Consider the following 14,245-nt stretch of genomic DNA (forward strand, 5'->3'; position numbering starts at 1 on the left):
GGGGAAGTCTGGAGAGGAAGGTGGGCGTCAGGTCCGCTCTCCAACGCCCGCAGGCCTCACCCCCGTATGCCCGCGGCCTGCGCAGCACCGCGGTGCACGGGGCACTGGTGACGCCGGCTCCTGGGGGTGGGAATCCAAGACAGTTCTGTGCGGGTAGGGACGGAAGGGCCCCGAGAAAGAGGGAAAGCGAGAAATGGGCGCGGCTGCATGGAGCTTGGAAACCAAGCAAGTAGGCTAGGGCCTGGGATCTGAAGTGTAGTTCCCTAAGCTGAGAGAAAACTCAAAGGTCCGGATCAGGCTGACGGTCGCGGCTGAATCACCCAAGCCCCAGCCGCCTTCAGAGCCCCCAGGCCCTTCCTGCAAAATAAGTTGATTCGCAGTTCCAGCTGTGAGGGCGAGCCCAGGGAGCCTGCGGGAGTTTCTTGCCAATGAAGCCACACATTGCACATGTTGGACAGCAGATCCAGGTCCGGGACAGGATAGGGGACAGTGGATGGGGGGAGGGGGGAAAGAACATCCCCGCGTCCCCCAGCGGCCCCCCTCCCCAGCAGCCCACTCCCGGGTCCCTCCAGGGTCTGCCCCGCTCACCAGTCCTAGCCCCGCTCCGGCCCCGCCCGGCCCCGCCCTCTCCCCACAGCTCTGGGCAGACCCGCCCGCCCGAGCCGGAGTTACAAGAGCCGCCTCCGCGCACGGGGGCCCGGCCACTCGGCGCTGCTCTGCCGCGGGGACTGCACCGCCCGCCCTGCCAGACCCGCCCGGAACGGGGCTCGTCGCCGCCAGTAGCCGCAGCACCGCAGCCTCGGGCCTCGCGCCGGCTATGGCTGTGCCCCGGGGCTGAGCCCTCAGGTAGGGGCGCCAGGCGCACCGTGGCGCCATCGGGGTCCGGGGCACCAAAGGCGGGTGGGGGGAGGTGTGTTGCGGGGCTCCGGCAGGGCGCGTTGTTGGGAGTGTCACTGTGAAGATTCAAGCAGTTTGGAGCAAGCGGGGCCACCTGGGGAGGCGACGCGTCGCTCTCTGGGAGCGGAGTTCTGCCTCCGGAGTTGGGGCTCAAGTTGGTTAAAGTTGGAAAATCGCTTCGAAGCGCTTTGCTCCACTCTATTTCTACGGAGGGCGGACTGTTGGCTCCACTACACGCAGGGTGCTGTGTTCCGGGCCTGGTGGCCTCTGTCCCACCTCCTCTCCCTGCATGGGGCGGTGGCTCAGGGGCTGCTCCTTTCGTATCCCATGTTTACTGGAGGGGAAATTTCCCAGATCGCCGCCGCGCCTCCGCGACGCCGCGCCTCCGCGACCCCGCGCCGTGCGCCCCCTCGGCTGTCCTTCCGCGCTCTCTGCACCTCCGCCCCTAACCGCGTCCCGAGTCGCCCAGGCCCCACCCTGTTCTGTACCACCAGCCCCTCAGCCTCCTGCAGCTGCCCCGCCCTGGCCTTGCCCCTCTGTGTTCCCCGCTCCAGAAAACCTTCCTCTCGGGCCGCGGAGCCTGGAAGTTTGCAGTGCGCCTCCCAGCGGGATGGGTGGGGAGGGGGACATAATTAGGGAGATTCCTACGCTGAGGTGGGCGAGGACGGGGGTGCTCTGCTGCGGCCCAGTCCTCGGGACCGCCCCTTCCCCTCGGGAGGCGGCGCTTTCCCCCACCCCACTCCCAAACCCGTCCGGGCGGGATGGCCCCCGCCCCAGCGCCTGGCCCGGCGCCAGCAGCCTGAGGAATGTGGTGGTTGGAGCCGGTGACTAATTCAAACCAGAACTCGGGGAGGAGTGGTGAGGGGCAAAGGGGAGGAGGAAGGGGCTGTGTGTGGGAGTTGGGGGCAGGAGCCGGGCTTGGCGTGGGAGGAGGGCTAAGCTGCGCTTGCCGGAACCCTGCGCTCCAGCGGTGCGGGCCAGGAGAGGGGGCCCGAGGCGAGGTCTCGCCTGGAGTTGGAAAGGCAGCGTGCTTAGGGTGTGTGCAGAGCTGTTATGTAAGGCTTTCCCATGCAAGGAGGGGTTTGCGGTGTGCGAGGGCCTGGGCTGCCCCTGGCAGGGCTGGTCGCCCCCCAGCAGTACCGAGGCCGGGATGTGGGGGCGCAGTCCCTTGGCGGCGCTGACCATGAGGGACTCCAGGGGCCCAAACAGGGCTGGCTGTGCCTCTTGCTGGGAGGGGTGCGGAGGGGGCACATGAGTGTTTTCAGCTGTAGCCGAGCCCAGACAACCAGGTGGGGAACGGCTCTGGTCCCTCTGCACAATGAGGCCACAGACGGTTGTGTGCGATGTGTGTGCTTGCTGGTTTCGCAGGGTGTGGCTCCCGCCGCGGCGACCGTGGCGGTGAGGGGCTCCCAGGGAACGTGCGGTCGCTGCAGAGTGCCCTGCTCTGTGGAGGGGATTTGTGGGAAGGCAGTGTGTGGGAGCCTCCCAAGTCAGTCAGGTCCTTAGATAATGACCCGGAGTCTCCGGAGGAAAAGGGTCCTAGATACCTCCCTCTGTGTCTCCAGCACAGCGCTGGGCGCTCGGTAAATACAGGTTTCGAACCCGTCTTCATTAGAATCCAACCTCGGATTGTAATGCTCCTGCTCTCTGCTTGCCCTTCCCAGCACAGCGTAGAGCATGGTAGGTGTTGGGTTGATTTTGTGGAATACAGTGAGGGGCTGTAGCAGTGAAGTTGAGAGAGTGGGGGAAGGCATTTAAGGGCCCCTGCACCTATACTGGCTGTAATTCAGGGGAGCAGATCTCGCTTTCATCCCCGCCCCATGAGGGAAATCCCAGGGGCAGGGTGTGGCACTCACTTCCTTTCAGAAGCTGAATGTGGGGAAGCTTCCTTCTCCTGTCCTTAGCGACAGGGGCTGGCCACCCCCCACCGCGTGGATGGTGGCGTGTGCAGAATGGGGAGGACAGGGGAGCCCCCGAGTTAAGGGCACCTCTTTACTCTGAGCTGTGAGCTGTGGGGTGAGGGAGGGTGGGAGAGGAGCTAGGAGGGTGAGAGTGGAGCTAGGAGAGGTCGCAGGGTTTGGGGGCTGTGGGAATGTGGGTTAGAAGGTATCTGAGCCCCTCTCTAAAGCCTTTGTCCCTAAGAGGTTATGCACAGGGACACTGGTCAGAGAACAGGGACACATGGGGAGCCACATAAGTCATGCGGACTGATATGGAGGCCACCAGCAGCGATTCAGGGGTCCTGGTCTGGGAATTCCTTGAGGAGCCGACCCCTCGGAGCTGAGGACTTGTGCCAGCCAGACATGGTCCAGGGCCTGGGGTGGGACACAGGGACCTGTTGAGGGAGAAGGTCCAGCGTCAGCCCAGGGCAGGGAGTCGGCTGGGGGTCCCTGGAGTCATCTTCGCCCTTGGGAAGTCCTGGGGAAAGGTGGCAATGCTGCCAGGCTGGATTCTTTTGCTCGACTTGGAATTGGTGGGTGGGTCCTGGCAGAGCCGGTCACCCTGAGCCTGAGGAGCTGGTTTGAGGGGTTGGGGCAAAGCCGTGGGGGCGGAGGGGTGTGTGGGGCTCTGGGGTGTGGTCACCACCTTCTTCAGAACTTGGGAACCACCTGGAGACAGACAGAGAGACAGACCGGGAGAGCTAGTCCTACTCCTCACGGAACGGTGTGGCTCTCTTCCCCACCATTCCGGAGGCCCCAGAGTTTCCCTCCCTGGAGCTGGGCTGTGCACGCTTAGATTTGAGGAAGGGTGATGGCCGCTGGGGAGGATTTAGAATGTGCCTCTTGGGTGGTGGCAGTGGCGGGGATCTAGGGCCTTCTTCCTTCTCTTCGTCCCCGGGTTCATCCGGGCTGGCATTTCCCTGGGCTCAGGCCATCCGGTGGGCTCTCATGGCTTCCTGAGCACGAGCAATTTCCAGCATTCCTGGGTGTGTCCAAGGGAGTGTGGGGCCACAGGAGGATTCCGAAGGAATGAAGCCCCTCTTCCTCCCTGCTGGCCTCAGTTCCCACCAGGGCTATGGCTGGGCTGTCCCTGGCAGTCTTAGGTAGGTAGGTCACTGTTAGCATTGCAGGTGTTGTCCCACTGTGGCTTTAGGTCCTTGTGACCACATGTCACAGCTTGTGTCTCTGAGTGAGGTGTGTGTCATTGCCTGTGAGAGTGTCCCACTGCTTGTGAATGAGGGTCTTCCCCTTGTGGCGTGCCTGGATGTGTCACCTCTGCCGGCATTGTCGTGGGGCTTGGAGGCAGAGGATGGCAGTGGCATTCTGCGCTGGTGGTGGAGGTTTCCTGCGGGCCCATAGGGGTTGTAGGTAAGGACTGAAGTGAGTTTCTCGGTCCTGGACAGGTCCGCACCCGCGGTTTGTGTCCAGAGGCCTTTGGGAGGTGGAGGACAGCCTTGGGGGTGCAGGCCCCAGCTGAGCAGGTTAAGCAAGGCACTGCGCACGGCCTGTCAGGGAGGGGCATCCTGCCTGGTCCCCCGGGGCTGGAGCGGAGGTTCTAGGGGAAGGGGAAGTGCCTGGAGCTGATCCCGTCTACAGCTACGTGTCCTGGCAGGGCCGGGGGCAGATCTTCGGCGACATAGCCAGAGCGGCCTGGCCCCACGCCCCTGCAGTAGCGTGGTCCGACCGCTGGGGGGAGAGCAAGCAGCGCCCTCCCCAGATCCCGGCCTTGGGTGGGGCAGACAGGCAGCTCCCAAACTGTAATCTACCCCATAGGGCAAGACCAAGCGTTCTGCTCCACCCCGTCTCCTATAGGAGGCCACCCTCAGAGTTGGTGTCTTAATCCCATGGGTCCTGGGTAAAAGCCCACACTTCCCTGCTTCTGTGTCCAGGTGTGGGGACTCCCCACTGGATAATATGCTGTCCCCAGCCCCCTTTCACAAGGAGCGCAGAGAGTCCCTCCTGGCCAGGGAGGGAAGAGGGAATCTCCGTCTCTGCTGGAAGTGAGAGCCTGGAGCTTCAGCGCTTCCGAGCTCACTGGAGCATGGGAGGGGGCTGTGCGTGGCAGGGGTAGAGAGAGATGGAGAAAAGCGTCACAGCAGAGTCAGAAAACAACCAGCTGGCTGCAGTCGGGGTGTAGGGGCTGCCCTGGAAGTCAGCATGATGTGAGGGGCCAGGGGAAGGGGGTGATGGGAGGGGAGGGCTGGAATGACAAAGCTGGAAAAACTTCTCCTGGTGGGAGTTGTGACTGGGCTGGTGCCTCCCTGTCCTAAGGGCAGGGAGCAGGGAGGAGGCCAGGCAGGTGCACACACAGAGGGGGAGGTGCAGGCTCAGGGGACATAGGCACCAGGTGAACAGGTGTAGGGGCCTCCAGGACAACTGTCTGTTACGAGCAGGTGAAGGCTGGCTGGGGCTGCAGGCTGCCCTGGGTTGTGTAGAGGGAGAATGGGGCCGAGGGTTTCCGTGTGTGTGCTCGTGTGTGTGTGTGTGTGCACTTGTGTGCCTTTCTCTGAAGGTGCCCAAGTTGCATGTGTCTTGCAACATGTTCATCTAATTCTTCCTGGTAATTCCACCTCCCAAATCTGCCCCACCCCGCTGCATGCTGCCCAGAATCAGCTAGGTGGGTTTGTAAAAGTCCTCAGTGCTGGCTTAGACTCTGAGATGTCTGCACACTTCTGCTCCAGTTAGAATGGGGCATAACGTTTTTTCCTAAACAAGTCTGGCAGCTGCATCCTTGGGGGACCATTGGAGGGTCAGGCCCTGGAAGGGATGTCAACCCTGTGTTTCTCCTTGTTCCTTTGGAACGAGGGTCTGCGTGTCATGACTGTCTCCATCTCCTAGAAGTGGAAATGCTTGTCTTGCTCTGCCCGCCTCTAGCATGAGTCTGGTGCCTCTAGCATGAGTCTGGTGCCTCCAGCATGAGTCTGGTGCCTCCAGCATGAGTCTGGCCTCTAGCATGAGTCTGGCCTCTAGCGTGAGTCTGGTGCCTCTAGCGTGAGTCTGGTGCCTCTAGCGTGAGTCTGGTGCCTCTAGCATGAGTCTGGTGCCTCCAGCATGAGTCTGGCCTCTAGCATGAGTCTGGCCTCTAGCATGAGTCTGGCCTCTAGCGTGAGTCTGGTGCCTCTAGCATGAGTCTGGCCTCTAGCATGAGTCTGGCCTCTAGCGTGAGTCTGGTGCCTCTAGCATGAGTCTGGTGCCTCTAGCATGAGTCTGGTGCCTCTAGCATGAGTCTGGCCTCTAGCGTGAGTCTGGTGCCGGTTGAGCCCCAGGAGATGGTTCTTTTGTCTCCCACCTGCTGGGGCCCAAGAGAAATCTAGGTCAAAGTGAGTTGGCTGCTGGGCAGCTCAGGATCCTGACCCCCTCGGGCCCCAGCCTCAGTAAGCCCCAGAAGCAAAAGGCCCCTCATATGCAGAGCCCTGGGATGCCTGGGGCGGTCCATTCTGAGTCTGCGGCCCACAGCTTGGACCGGGTTGAGGCTGGAGTGTGGGGAAGGGGGTTTGGAGGTCTCTGCATCTTCCTGTTGTTGTCCCTCTAGCTCTCACTCCAGTGTAGGTCTCTTTTCTGTGCATCTGCCTCTGTGGGTTCTCCTGTGTGTCATCCTGTGTATTTCCTTGTGCCTTCATCCCTCTGCTGGGCAAAGACCGTTGGCCTTGGGGGTCAGAGACTCCTGGGCTTGCATTTCCACTCTCTCACACTTGGGCAAGTAGTGTTATCTCCTGGGCCTGTTTCCACATCTCTGAAGTAAGGATGTCAGTTCTTTGCACATAGCATCATCATTTGGGGGTTGAATGAGAACCCAGGCATGGGATGTTGCCAACAACACAGTCCGTGACACACAAGAATGCTCTGCAGAATTCTCTTTCTCGCTACTTGTGTGTGGGTTTTTTTTTCTTTCAACACGAACTTTCTGTTCCTCTTTGCCTCCTGATGAGTGTTTATGAGAGCAGAGCATACTGTCTTCTGGGTGTGTCTTTCTGAATAGCCTCCCTCTCCTCCTGGTTCCGAATGTTGGGGGCTTCCCCTTGGGTAGGGTCTCTGACTCTGGGCGTGAGTCACGTCGTTCCTGGGATGAGGACTGCTTCTCTTTGGCCTTGTGTGTGTGGTGGGTTGATTGACCCACGTGCGTGCCGCCGTGCTGGGTGGAAGTTTCACTGTGGCTGGTGCCCTCCCTACCACGGATGGGGCGATTTTCTTCCCCTCAGAGGGTTGCCTCCTGTGTCCTGCCTATGCTGGGTGGATGCCTAGTCGTGGGCCCCTGTGGTGTGTATCTTGTCCTCAGGTTTGGTGCATTTGGGCACAGAGGCCTGTGGCCTGTCTCTGGGGGAGTGTGTGTATCAATTCCTGCCATCTCCACACTGACGCTGGCTGCAGGGCTGTCTCTAGCTGCTGCAGCAATTGGCCTGGTTTCCATCCTGGCTGTCTTTATACTGGCTTGCCCCGGGAAGGGGTACTGTTCTCCGAGGGCAGTGGAGGAAGGAGCTTCCTCTGGAGGTCACCCCTGGCAGAGGCCATCTGCTGGGGTCAAGAATCTGCTTCCTGGAGTTCTCCTGCTTCTACTTGGCGTCGCGCCCAATCGCAGGGTATGGGCAGAGCCCTGCTGCTCGGCACATCCTCTTTGCAGTTTTGAAGTGACAGGATGGGCTGTTCTCTCGCTGCTTCTGGCCTGAATTATAGCCTGTCCCACGGTGTCAGGCATGCGTGCTCTCACCTTTGCAGCTGGCGTGGCCTCACCATCTCACGCTTTTCTGCCCTCCAAGCAATATTCTGCCTTAGGGAGTCTCCACTCTGGCCCTGCTCCTTCTTTTTTTATTTAAAAAAATTAAGTTTTTATTTTTTATAGAGATAGGGTTTTGCCATATTGCCCAGGCTGATCTCAAACTCCTGGGCTCAAGCGATCAGTGTGCCTCGGCCTCCCAAAGTGCTGGGATTACAGGCATGAGCCAGCGCGCCTAGCTCTGCCCCGTTTCTTCCTACCACGAGGGAGGCTGTGGGGTGGACCACCGGGCTGTGTGCTAGCAGGCTCTGGGACTAGGGCCCCAGCACACTCCTATTCTCTCATTTCTCTGGACCTTACTTTCTCCATCCTTAAGTAACAGGCAGTGCCGTCCCATAAAACTCTCGGCAGTGGGGGAAGTGTTCTGTGTCCATGCTAATATAGTAGCCAGTAGCGACATGTGACTGTTGAGCTCTTGAAATGTGGCTAGTGCAGCCAATGAGCTACAATTTTAATTTAACGGAATTTTAATTGATTAAATTTAAATAGCTACATGTGGCTGCTGTGTTGGGTGGCACGACTCTAGGTCTCTCCTAGCTCTGAAGGCTTATGGCACTTGGCTGAATCGTGCAGAATTCCCCACAGCTCCAAAGACACTCTTTTGGGTAGCAACAGGGCAGAGCCCTCAGCCTCTGGGGAAAGCCTGACTTAACCTAACTTGTGTGGGAGGAGAAGACAGGGCCACCTGGGCTTGAGACAGGCTCCAGAGCGGGAGGAGAGACTGAGGGCTGGGACCAAATGTGGAGAATGGAGAAAGGGGAACCCCGGCTACATAGTATCCCACGCTGCTCCTTCACTATTCCCTTCAGTATTTCCATGCCCCTCCTCGGAACTGAATGGCCCAGGTCAGATGGGAGGGGAGTCCTTCCAGGCTGTGCCAGGACAGCAGGGCCAGAGCCAGAGCGGGCAGGGTGGTTGGCAGCCCCACCTGGCCGGGAAGCCATTGGGTGCCCTGCCAGGGCCAACCTGCAGCCTCGGGTCCAATGGCTCCCGTCCTCATGGGCTATTGGATCAGTTGTCTGCTTAGGATGGTTTCTCTCCTCCTCAGGAACCACGTGGGTTGAGGCAGGTAGCAAGTCTGTCCTGGGCCTTTAAAGGGACTTCTGCCCTGGGACTCTGCCTGAGGCACTGGCAGGGAAGCTAACTGCCTGTCTGCAGGGGAGCTCTGGTTCCTCTGGCACCTGGGGATCTGGCCCAGGAGGCACTTTGTCCTTTGGGTTTTAGGCTCAACCCTTTGCAGGTCTGGAGCTGTTGCAGCCAGCTGCAGTGACTCACTGGGGAGGGAGGGAAAAAGGGAGGGTGGGGCCGAGGTGTGGGCGAGGGTGATCTGGCCCAGCTAGCTCTCTCCCCATCGCTGGCTGCTGGCACGGCACCAGGATGCTGGGGTGAGCAAAGGGGCCCTGCTCCAGGAGGAGGACCAGGGGTGTCTGGGCGATCTGAAGGGGTGGCTTCAGTTCTGTCTGAGAGATGAAGTCTGGAATCTTTTTTCCCTCCCTGCCTCTGCCCGGCTCCTTTTCTGCAGGGCTAGCTGCTGAGCACTGGACACTGGGAGAGAATGTGCCATTTAAGCCCCAGCTTTGCTGTTTCACACTGGGAAGGGTCAGAGTGATTTCCCGTCGCAGCCTTCTCTGCGGCCGGAAGGGAGGAGGTGTTTTCCCCAGTTTGCACCTGAGCCCACAGGCTCAGAGTCTTTGCTCACCTTGTAGCCAGCACCTGTGTTGACAAGGAGACACGTCGTCCACACCGCGTTGTCAAACGGGAGGATGGCTGTCGGGGGCTGGGGTCTGTGTTTCTCTTTCATCCGTGTTGTGATCTGCCTGAGATAGGAACTGCTAAGTGCCCACAAATTCCTAAGAGACACAGTCTTGTCCTCAGAGGTCACCTCTAGCGCCTTCAAGACCCCATGTACATTTCATTTCCCCCAGAAAGCTCCCAAGCCTTCTGGAATATTCTGTGGCAAAATCGGTCACAGCTAGTGCACCTTGCTCATCTGATGTGTGTCTGTGACAGAAACTGAGTCTTAAATCTCCCTCTCCGGCACATGGGTGCGTGAGTGACGTGAGGTCACCGTCTAATGCAGCGTGTGATTAGGTGCCGGGCCCAGCTGTGTCCATCCCTGGCCGGTTCCGTCTGCAGTGCAAAGTATAGTGTTGGGCATAGGGAGGCAGCCGGTATACGTGCATTGATGGACTGTTGATACTTTTTGGATGTAAACAGCTGTAGGCGGGGCTTTGGGTCAGGTTCCCCATGACTTATAGTGTTCCTCACACCATTTCAATTGGTGGCCACTGCCGCCATTTTGTGTGGTGGCTGTAGTCCGTGGCCCTGTGCAGAGAGAGTCCTGCCTGGTATCTTTCCAGGGCGCCTGCAGATGACAGCTCATCCTGTGGCTGGAGGGCGAATTTATTACTAAATGCTTGCATTTAAAGGGGCCTGGCTCAGGGCCTGGTGTGGGCAGCCAGTGGGCCTGGACTCACCCTGGGCCAAGTCGGGCTCATCTGGGCTCTAGCCTCTAGGGCTTGGGTGGTGCCTGGTGGGGCTGGGACCTCCTTTGTTCAGGCAGCTTCCTGTGGCAGGGCTTCCGGCGCTGCCAGCTGGTGAGGCACCCCCTTGGTCCCAGGGACTGGGTGAGACCAGGTGGCCCGAGTCTCTGTCTCTGAGGGAGGTGGAACACTGCCATTCCTCCTTGGAGGCAGCCTCTGAGGAGGCTCCCACCTGTTACAAGCAGCAGACCTGGGATGGAGTAGGCAAAAGAGTTACAGACTCGGTGGGCCAGGCGCGGCGGCTCATGCCTGTAATCCCAGCACTTTTGGGAGGCCGAGGAGGATGGATCACGAGGTCAGGAGTTCAAGACCAACTTGGCCAAGATGGTGAAACCCCATCTCTATAAAAATACCAAAAATTAGCTGGGCGTGATGGGTGTAATCCCAGCTACTCAGGAGACTGAGGCAGAGAATTGCTTGAACCTGGGAGGGGGAGGTTGCAGTGAGCCGAGATCATGCCACTGCACACCAGCCTGGGCTACAAAGCGAGATTCCGTCTCAAAAAAAAAAAGGAGTTACAGACTCGGGTCCAAGCCCAGCATAGTTGTGCTGTCATGTGGACCCCGGGTAAGCTGTTCTCTCAGAGACTCAGTCTCTGTCTGTGAAGTTGGCACAGTAACATCTCCCTCTTGAAGCTGTGGTTGAGAATGTGGGTCGAGGCCAGGCGCGGTGGCTCCTGTTTATAGTCCCAGCACTTTGGGATTGTTTGAGCCCAGGAGTTCTGGACCAGCCTGGGCAACATGGCAAAACCCCATCTCTCCAAAAATACAAAAATTAGCCAGTTGTAGTGGCACGTGGCTGTGGTCCGAGCTACTTGGGTGGCTGAGGCAGGAGGATCACTTGAGTCCAGGAGGTTGAGGCTGCAGTGAGTCGTGATCGCACCCCTGCACTCCAGCCTGTGTGACAGAACTAGACCCTGTCCCAAAAAAATAAAACGAGGCTGAGTGCGTGGCTCACGCCTGTAATCCCAGCACTTTGGGAGGCTGAGGCAGGTGGATCACGAGGTCAGGAGATCGAGATCATCCTGGCTAACACGGTGAAACCCCATCTCTACTAAAAATACAAAAATTAGCTGGGCATGGTGCATGGTGGCGGGCGCCTGTAGTCCCAGCTACTCAGGAGGCTGAGGCAGGAGACTGGCTTGAACCCGGGAGACGGAGCTTGCAGTGAGCCAAGATCTACTATTGCATTCCAGCCTGGGTGACAGAGCGAGACTCCATCTCAAAAAATAATAATAATAAAGAATAAAAAATAAAAAAATAAAAAAATAAAAAAAATATGGTGAGAATGTGCATGTGAAGCGGCTCCTGCCGGCTGGTGTTCATTTTTTTCTCCTTTATTGCCTCCATTTTCACAGATGAGGAAATGGAGGTTCAGAAAAGTGAAGTGTCTTGGCCAGGGTCCCACAGCTAGAAGGAGGCAGAGCCAGGATCTGACTCCAAGTCTGGCTCCTCTGAAGTCGCTTTCTGCTATGCCAGGCTGGAGAGTCATGGACGAGTGGAATTGATGGCGGTGGTGGGGGTCGGGGTTGTGAGCTGGCCTGGGTAGCAGAGGACCCGGCTGTCCCTTGGGTGGGGACTCGGAGCAAGCTGACTGCTGACCGGAGTGTGAGCGTCATCATGAACTTTCCCCTAGGTTGTGACCGAGATCCTGACGAGAGAGACTGAGGGGAAGAGAGGAAGGAGGGGCGGGCTCCTGGCAAGGCATTTGCTCCTGAGCGGAATCCTGCAAAGGTCAGTAGGTGGGAGAGGCAGAGAGAGGCGGAGGTGATGGGATGTGGGGAGGGTGGGCCCCGTGTGGATGGGAGGCTGGGGCTGTGGGGGACAGGGATGAAGGACTGGCTGCCTCTGGGGCCAGTTGCCTCTGCTATCTCATTTCCATCTTCTTTGTTATGCCTTGGGAGAACTTCCACAGTGGAAGGACGTGAGACGAGGTAACCCATCCCCAACACCTCACCTGGCAGGTGAGCCGGCTGCAGGGGCAGGCGCGTTGCCGAGGGCCCCACTCCTGGAGTTTATAGCACCGGAGATCGCTAGCTTTCCCGTGCCCTAACGTCCTCCCACCCGCACTGACCCCAGCTCCATTTCCTCACCTCATCCCAGATGGAGAAGGAGGAGGAGACAACCCGGGAGCTGCTGCTGCCCAACTGGCAGGGTAGCGGCTCCCACGGGCTGACCATCGCCCAAAGGGATGACGGCGTCTTTGTGCAGGAGGTGACGCAGAACTCCCCTGCGGCCCGCACTGGGGTGGTCAAGGAGGGTGAGTCTCCAGGGTATGGACTGGGTGCTGGAGGTTGGGGGGTCGGCGGGGGTGTTGGAGGGAAGGGCAGGGAGCAGGCAGAAGTGGGCGAGTGGCTGCCGAGGGCCTGTTCCCAGTGGCATCAGGATGGGCGGTACCCAAGCCCTGCCCTCTCTTGGCCACTCTGTGTCTGTCACTTGTGGTCCTCAGGGGAGGCAGTTGTGTGGGGTAGTGGACACCTGGTCCTCAGATCTGACTCCACCCCCCACTAGCTCTGCAGATTTGGGCAAACGAGTTGGCCTTGCTTTTTTTTTTTTTTTTTTTTGTGATGGAGTTTTGCTCTTGTTGCCCAGGCTGCTGGAGTGCAATGGCACCATCTCAGCTCAGTGCAACCTCCGCCTCCTGGGTTCAAGCGATTCTTCTGCCTCAGCCTCCAGGGTAGCTGGGATTACAGGCATGCGCCACCACACCTGGCTAATTTTGCATTTTTAGTACAGACGGGGTTTCTCTATGTTGGTCATTCTGGTCTCAAACTCCTGACCTCAGGCGATCCGTCCGCCTCGGCCTCCCAAAGTGCTGGGATTATAGGCGTGAGCCACCGTGCCTGGCCCCCACAAATTGGCCTTTTTAAGCCTCAGTTTCCATGTCTGTACAATGGGTATTACCACGCCCACCTTGAGGGTGGTCATGAGATCAAGTTAGTTCAGTGCCCAGTGTGTGGTGGCTATGTGCGATTTCCCTGAGGCTCTTTGGGCCTTACCTGCTTCCTGCTCTTCCCTGCTCAGGGGACCAGATTGTGGGTGCCACCATCTACTTTGACAACCTGCAGTCGGACGAGGTGACCCAGCTGCTGAACACCATGGGGCACCACACGGTGGGCCTGAAGCTGCACCGCAAGGGGGACCGCTCCCCCGAGCCTGGCCAGACCTGGACCCGTGAAGTCTTCAGCTCCCGCAGCTCTGAAGTGGTTCTGGTGAGTACCTCGCCGGCCCATCTGTGCCCTGAGCTCCCCCGGCCACACCAGCCTGCTGACCCCACTCCTGAGCCTCCCATCTGCCTCCGGAGCCTCTCTTTTTGCTCCTTCTCCTCCTCTCACCTGTCTTCACTCGCTTGATCTCTTGGCCACCCTGTTTCTTTCTGCTTTCATGTGACATGTGGCTGTGCTGCCCCTAAATGTCTTCAATGAGTCTCTTCAGAGTGGCCACAGTGTGGGAACTGACTTGTGCAGCCCGGCCCTAGATGCTAGGAGGAAGGTCGGCTGTTTTGCAAGAGCCTTTCAAATGACTTCACAGGTGCCCAGCTCCACCTCACAGGCACCATTTTTCTCTCTGCAGAGGCCTGATACATTCTGTGGGTCAGACGCTGGACAGCAAAGTGCCTGTGGGGACATTGTTCCTTCTCGTGGCTTGTTTATTTAACAAATAATGGGTCCTCAAAGTGAGACTGTTAACCCAAGCACAATCAATCTTAGGCTCAACAAGTGCTTTCCAGGGTACAAGGGCCTCTGAGAAAATTCCCCTCCTGGTTAAACAAAGGAGCCAGTGGGTTGAGAGTTGGGAGCTGAAGGGCCCGGTCTCTTGGGAGGTCTCCCTGGCACAGGCCGATTTGAATCTCTAACTGAATGGAAATCCTTCCAGTCCAAGAGTATACCTCCCACTCCCTCCCCATGGTTTTTGCTTCCCGGTATGACCTCCAGAGAATTTCTGATTTCCTCCTGTGATGTGACTGTCAACCCCTTTCTTTACTCCCTTGTGCTGTGGCCCAGGAGGCTCCATGGACCTCTGTTTTGGTCCCAGCTTCTCTGGGAAACAGGCAATGTGTTGTCGGCTGGGCTGTGGCCGGGCATTTGCTAACTC

The 14,245-nt window shown here is 58.6% G+C and overlaps 1 protein-coding gene across 4 annotated transcripts in view; it reads left to right on the forward strand.

Annotated features, from left to right (window-relative positions):
* Positions 1–693: 693 nt before the first annotated feature.
* LOC105469441 (AHNAK nucleoprotein) overlaps positions 694–14,245 on the forward strand; it is a 114,941-nt gene continuing 101,389 nt past the window's right edge. The window contains exons 1-4 of one of the 4 annotated variants that reach the window (XM_011720441.3): positions 694–846; positions 11,787–11,884; positions 12,254–12,410; positions 13,175–13,362. In XM_011720441.3, coding sequence (XP_011718743.1) covers positions 12,254–12,410; positions 13,175–13,362 — 345 coding nt within the window. In that variant the 5' untranslated portion in view covers positions 694–846; positions 11,787–11,884. Of the gene's footprint in view, positions 847–1,737; positions 1,756–1,915; positions 1,934–11,786; positions 11,885–12,253; positions 12,411–13,174; positions 13,363–14,245 lie in introns of those variants that run through there. The other 3 variants (XM_071074468.1, XM_071074470.1, XM_071074469.1) reach the window with 3 other exon arrangements.

Source organism: Macaca nemestrina, chromosome 12 (genome assembly GCF_043159975.1).
Source record: "Macaca nemestrina isolate mMacNem1 chromosome 12, mMacNem.hap1, whole genome shotgun sequence".
NCBI classification, from domain to species: domain Eukaryota; kingdom Metazoa; phylum Chordata; class Mammalia; order Primates; family Cercopithecidae; genus Macaca; species Macaca nemestrina.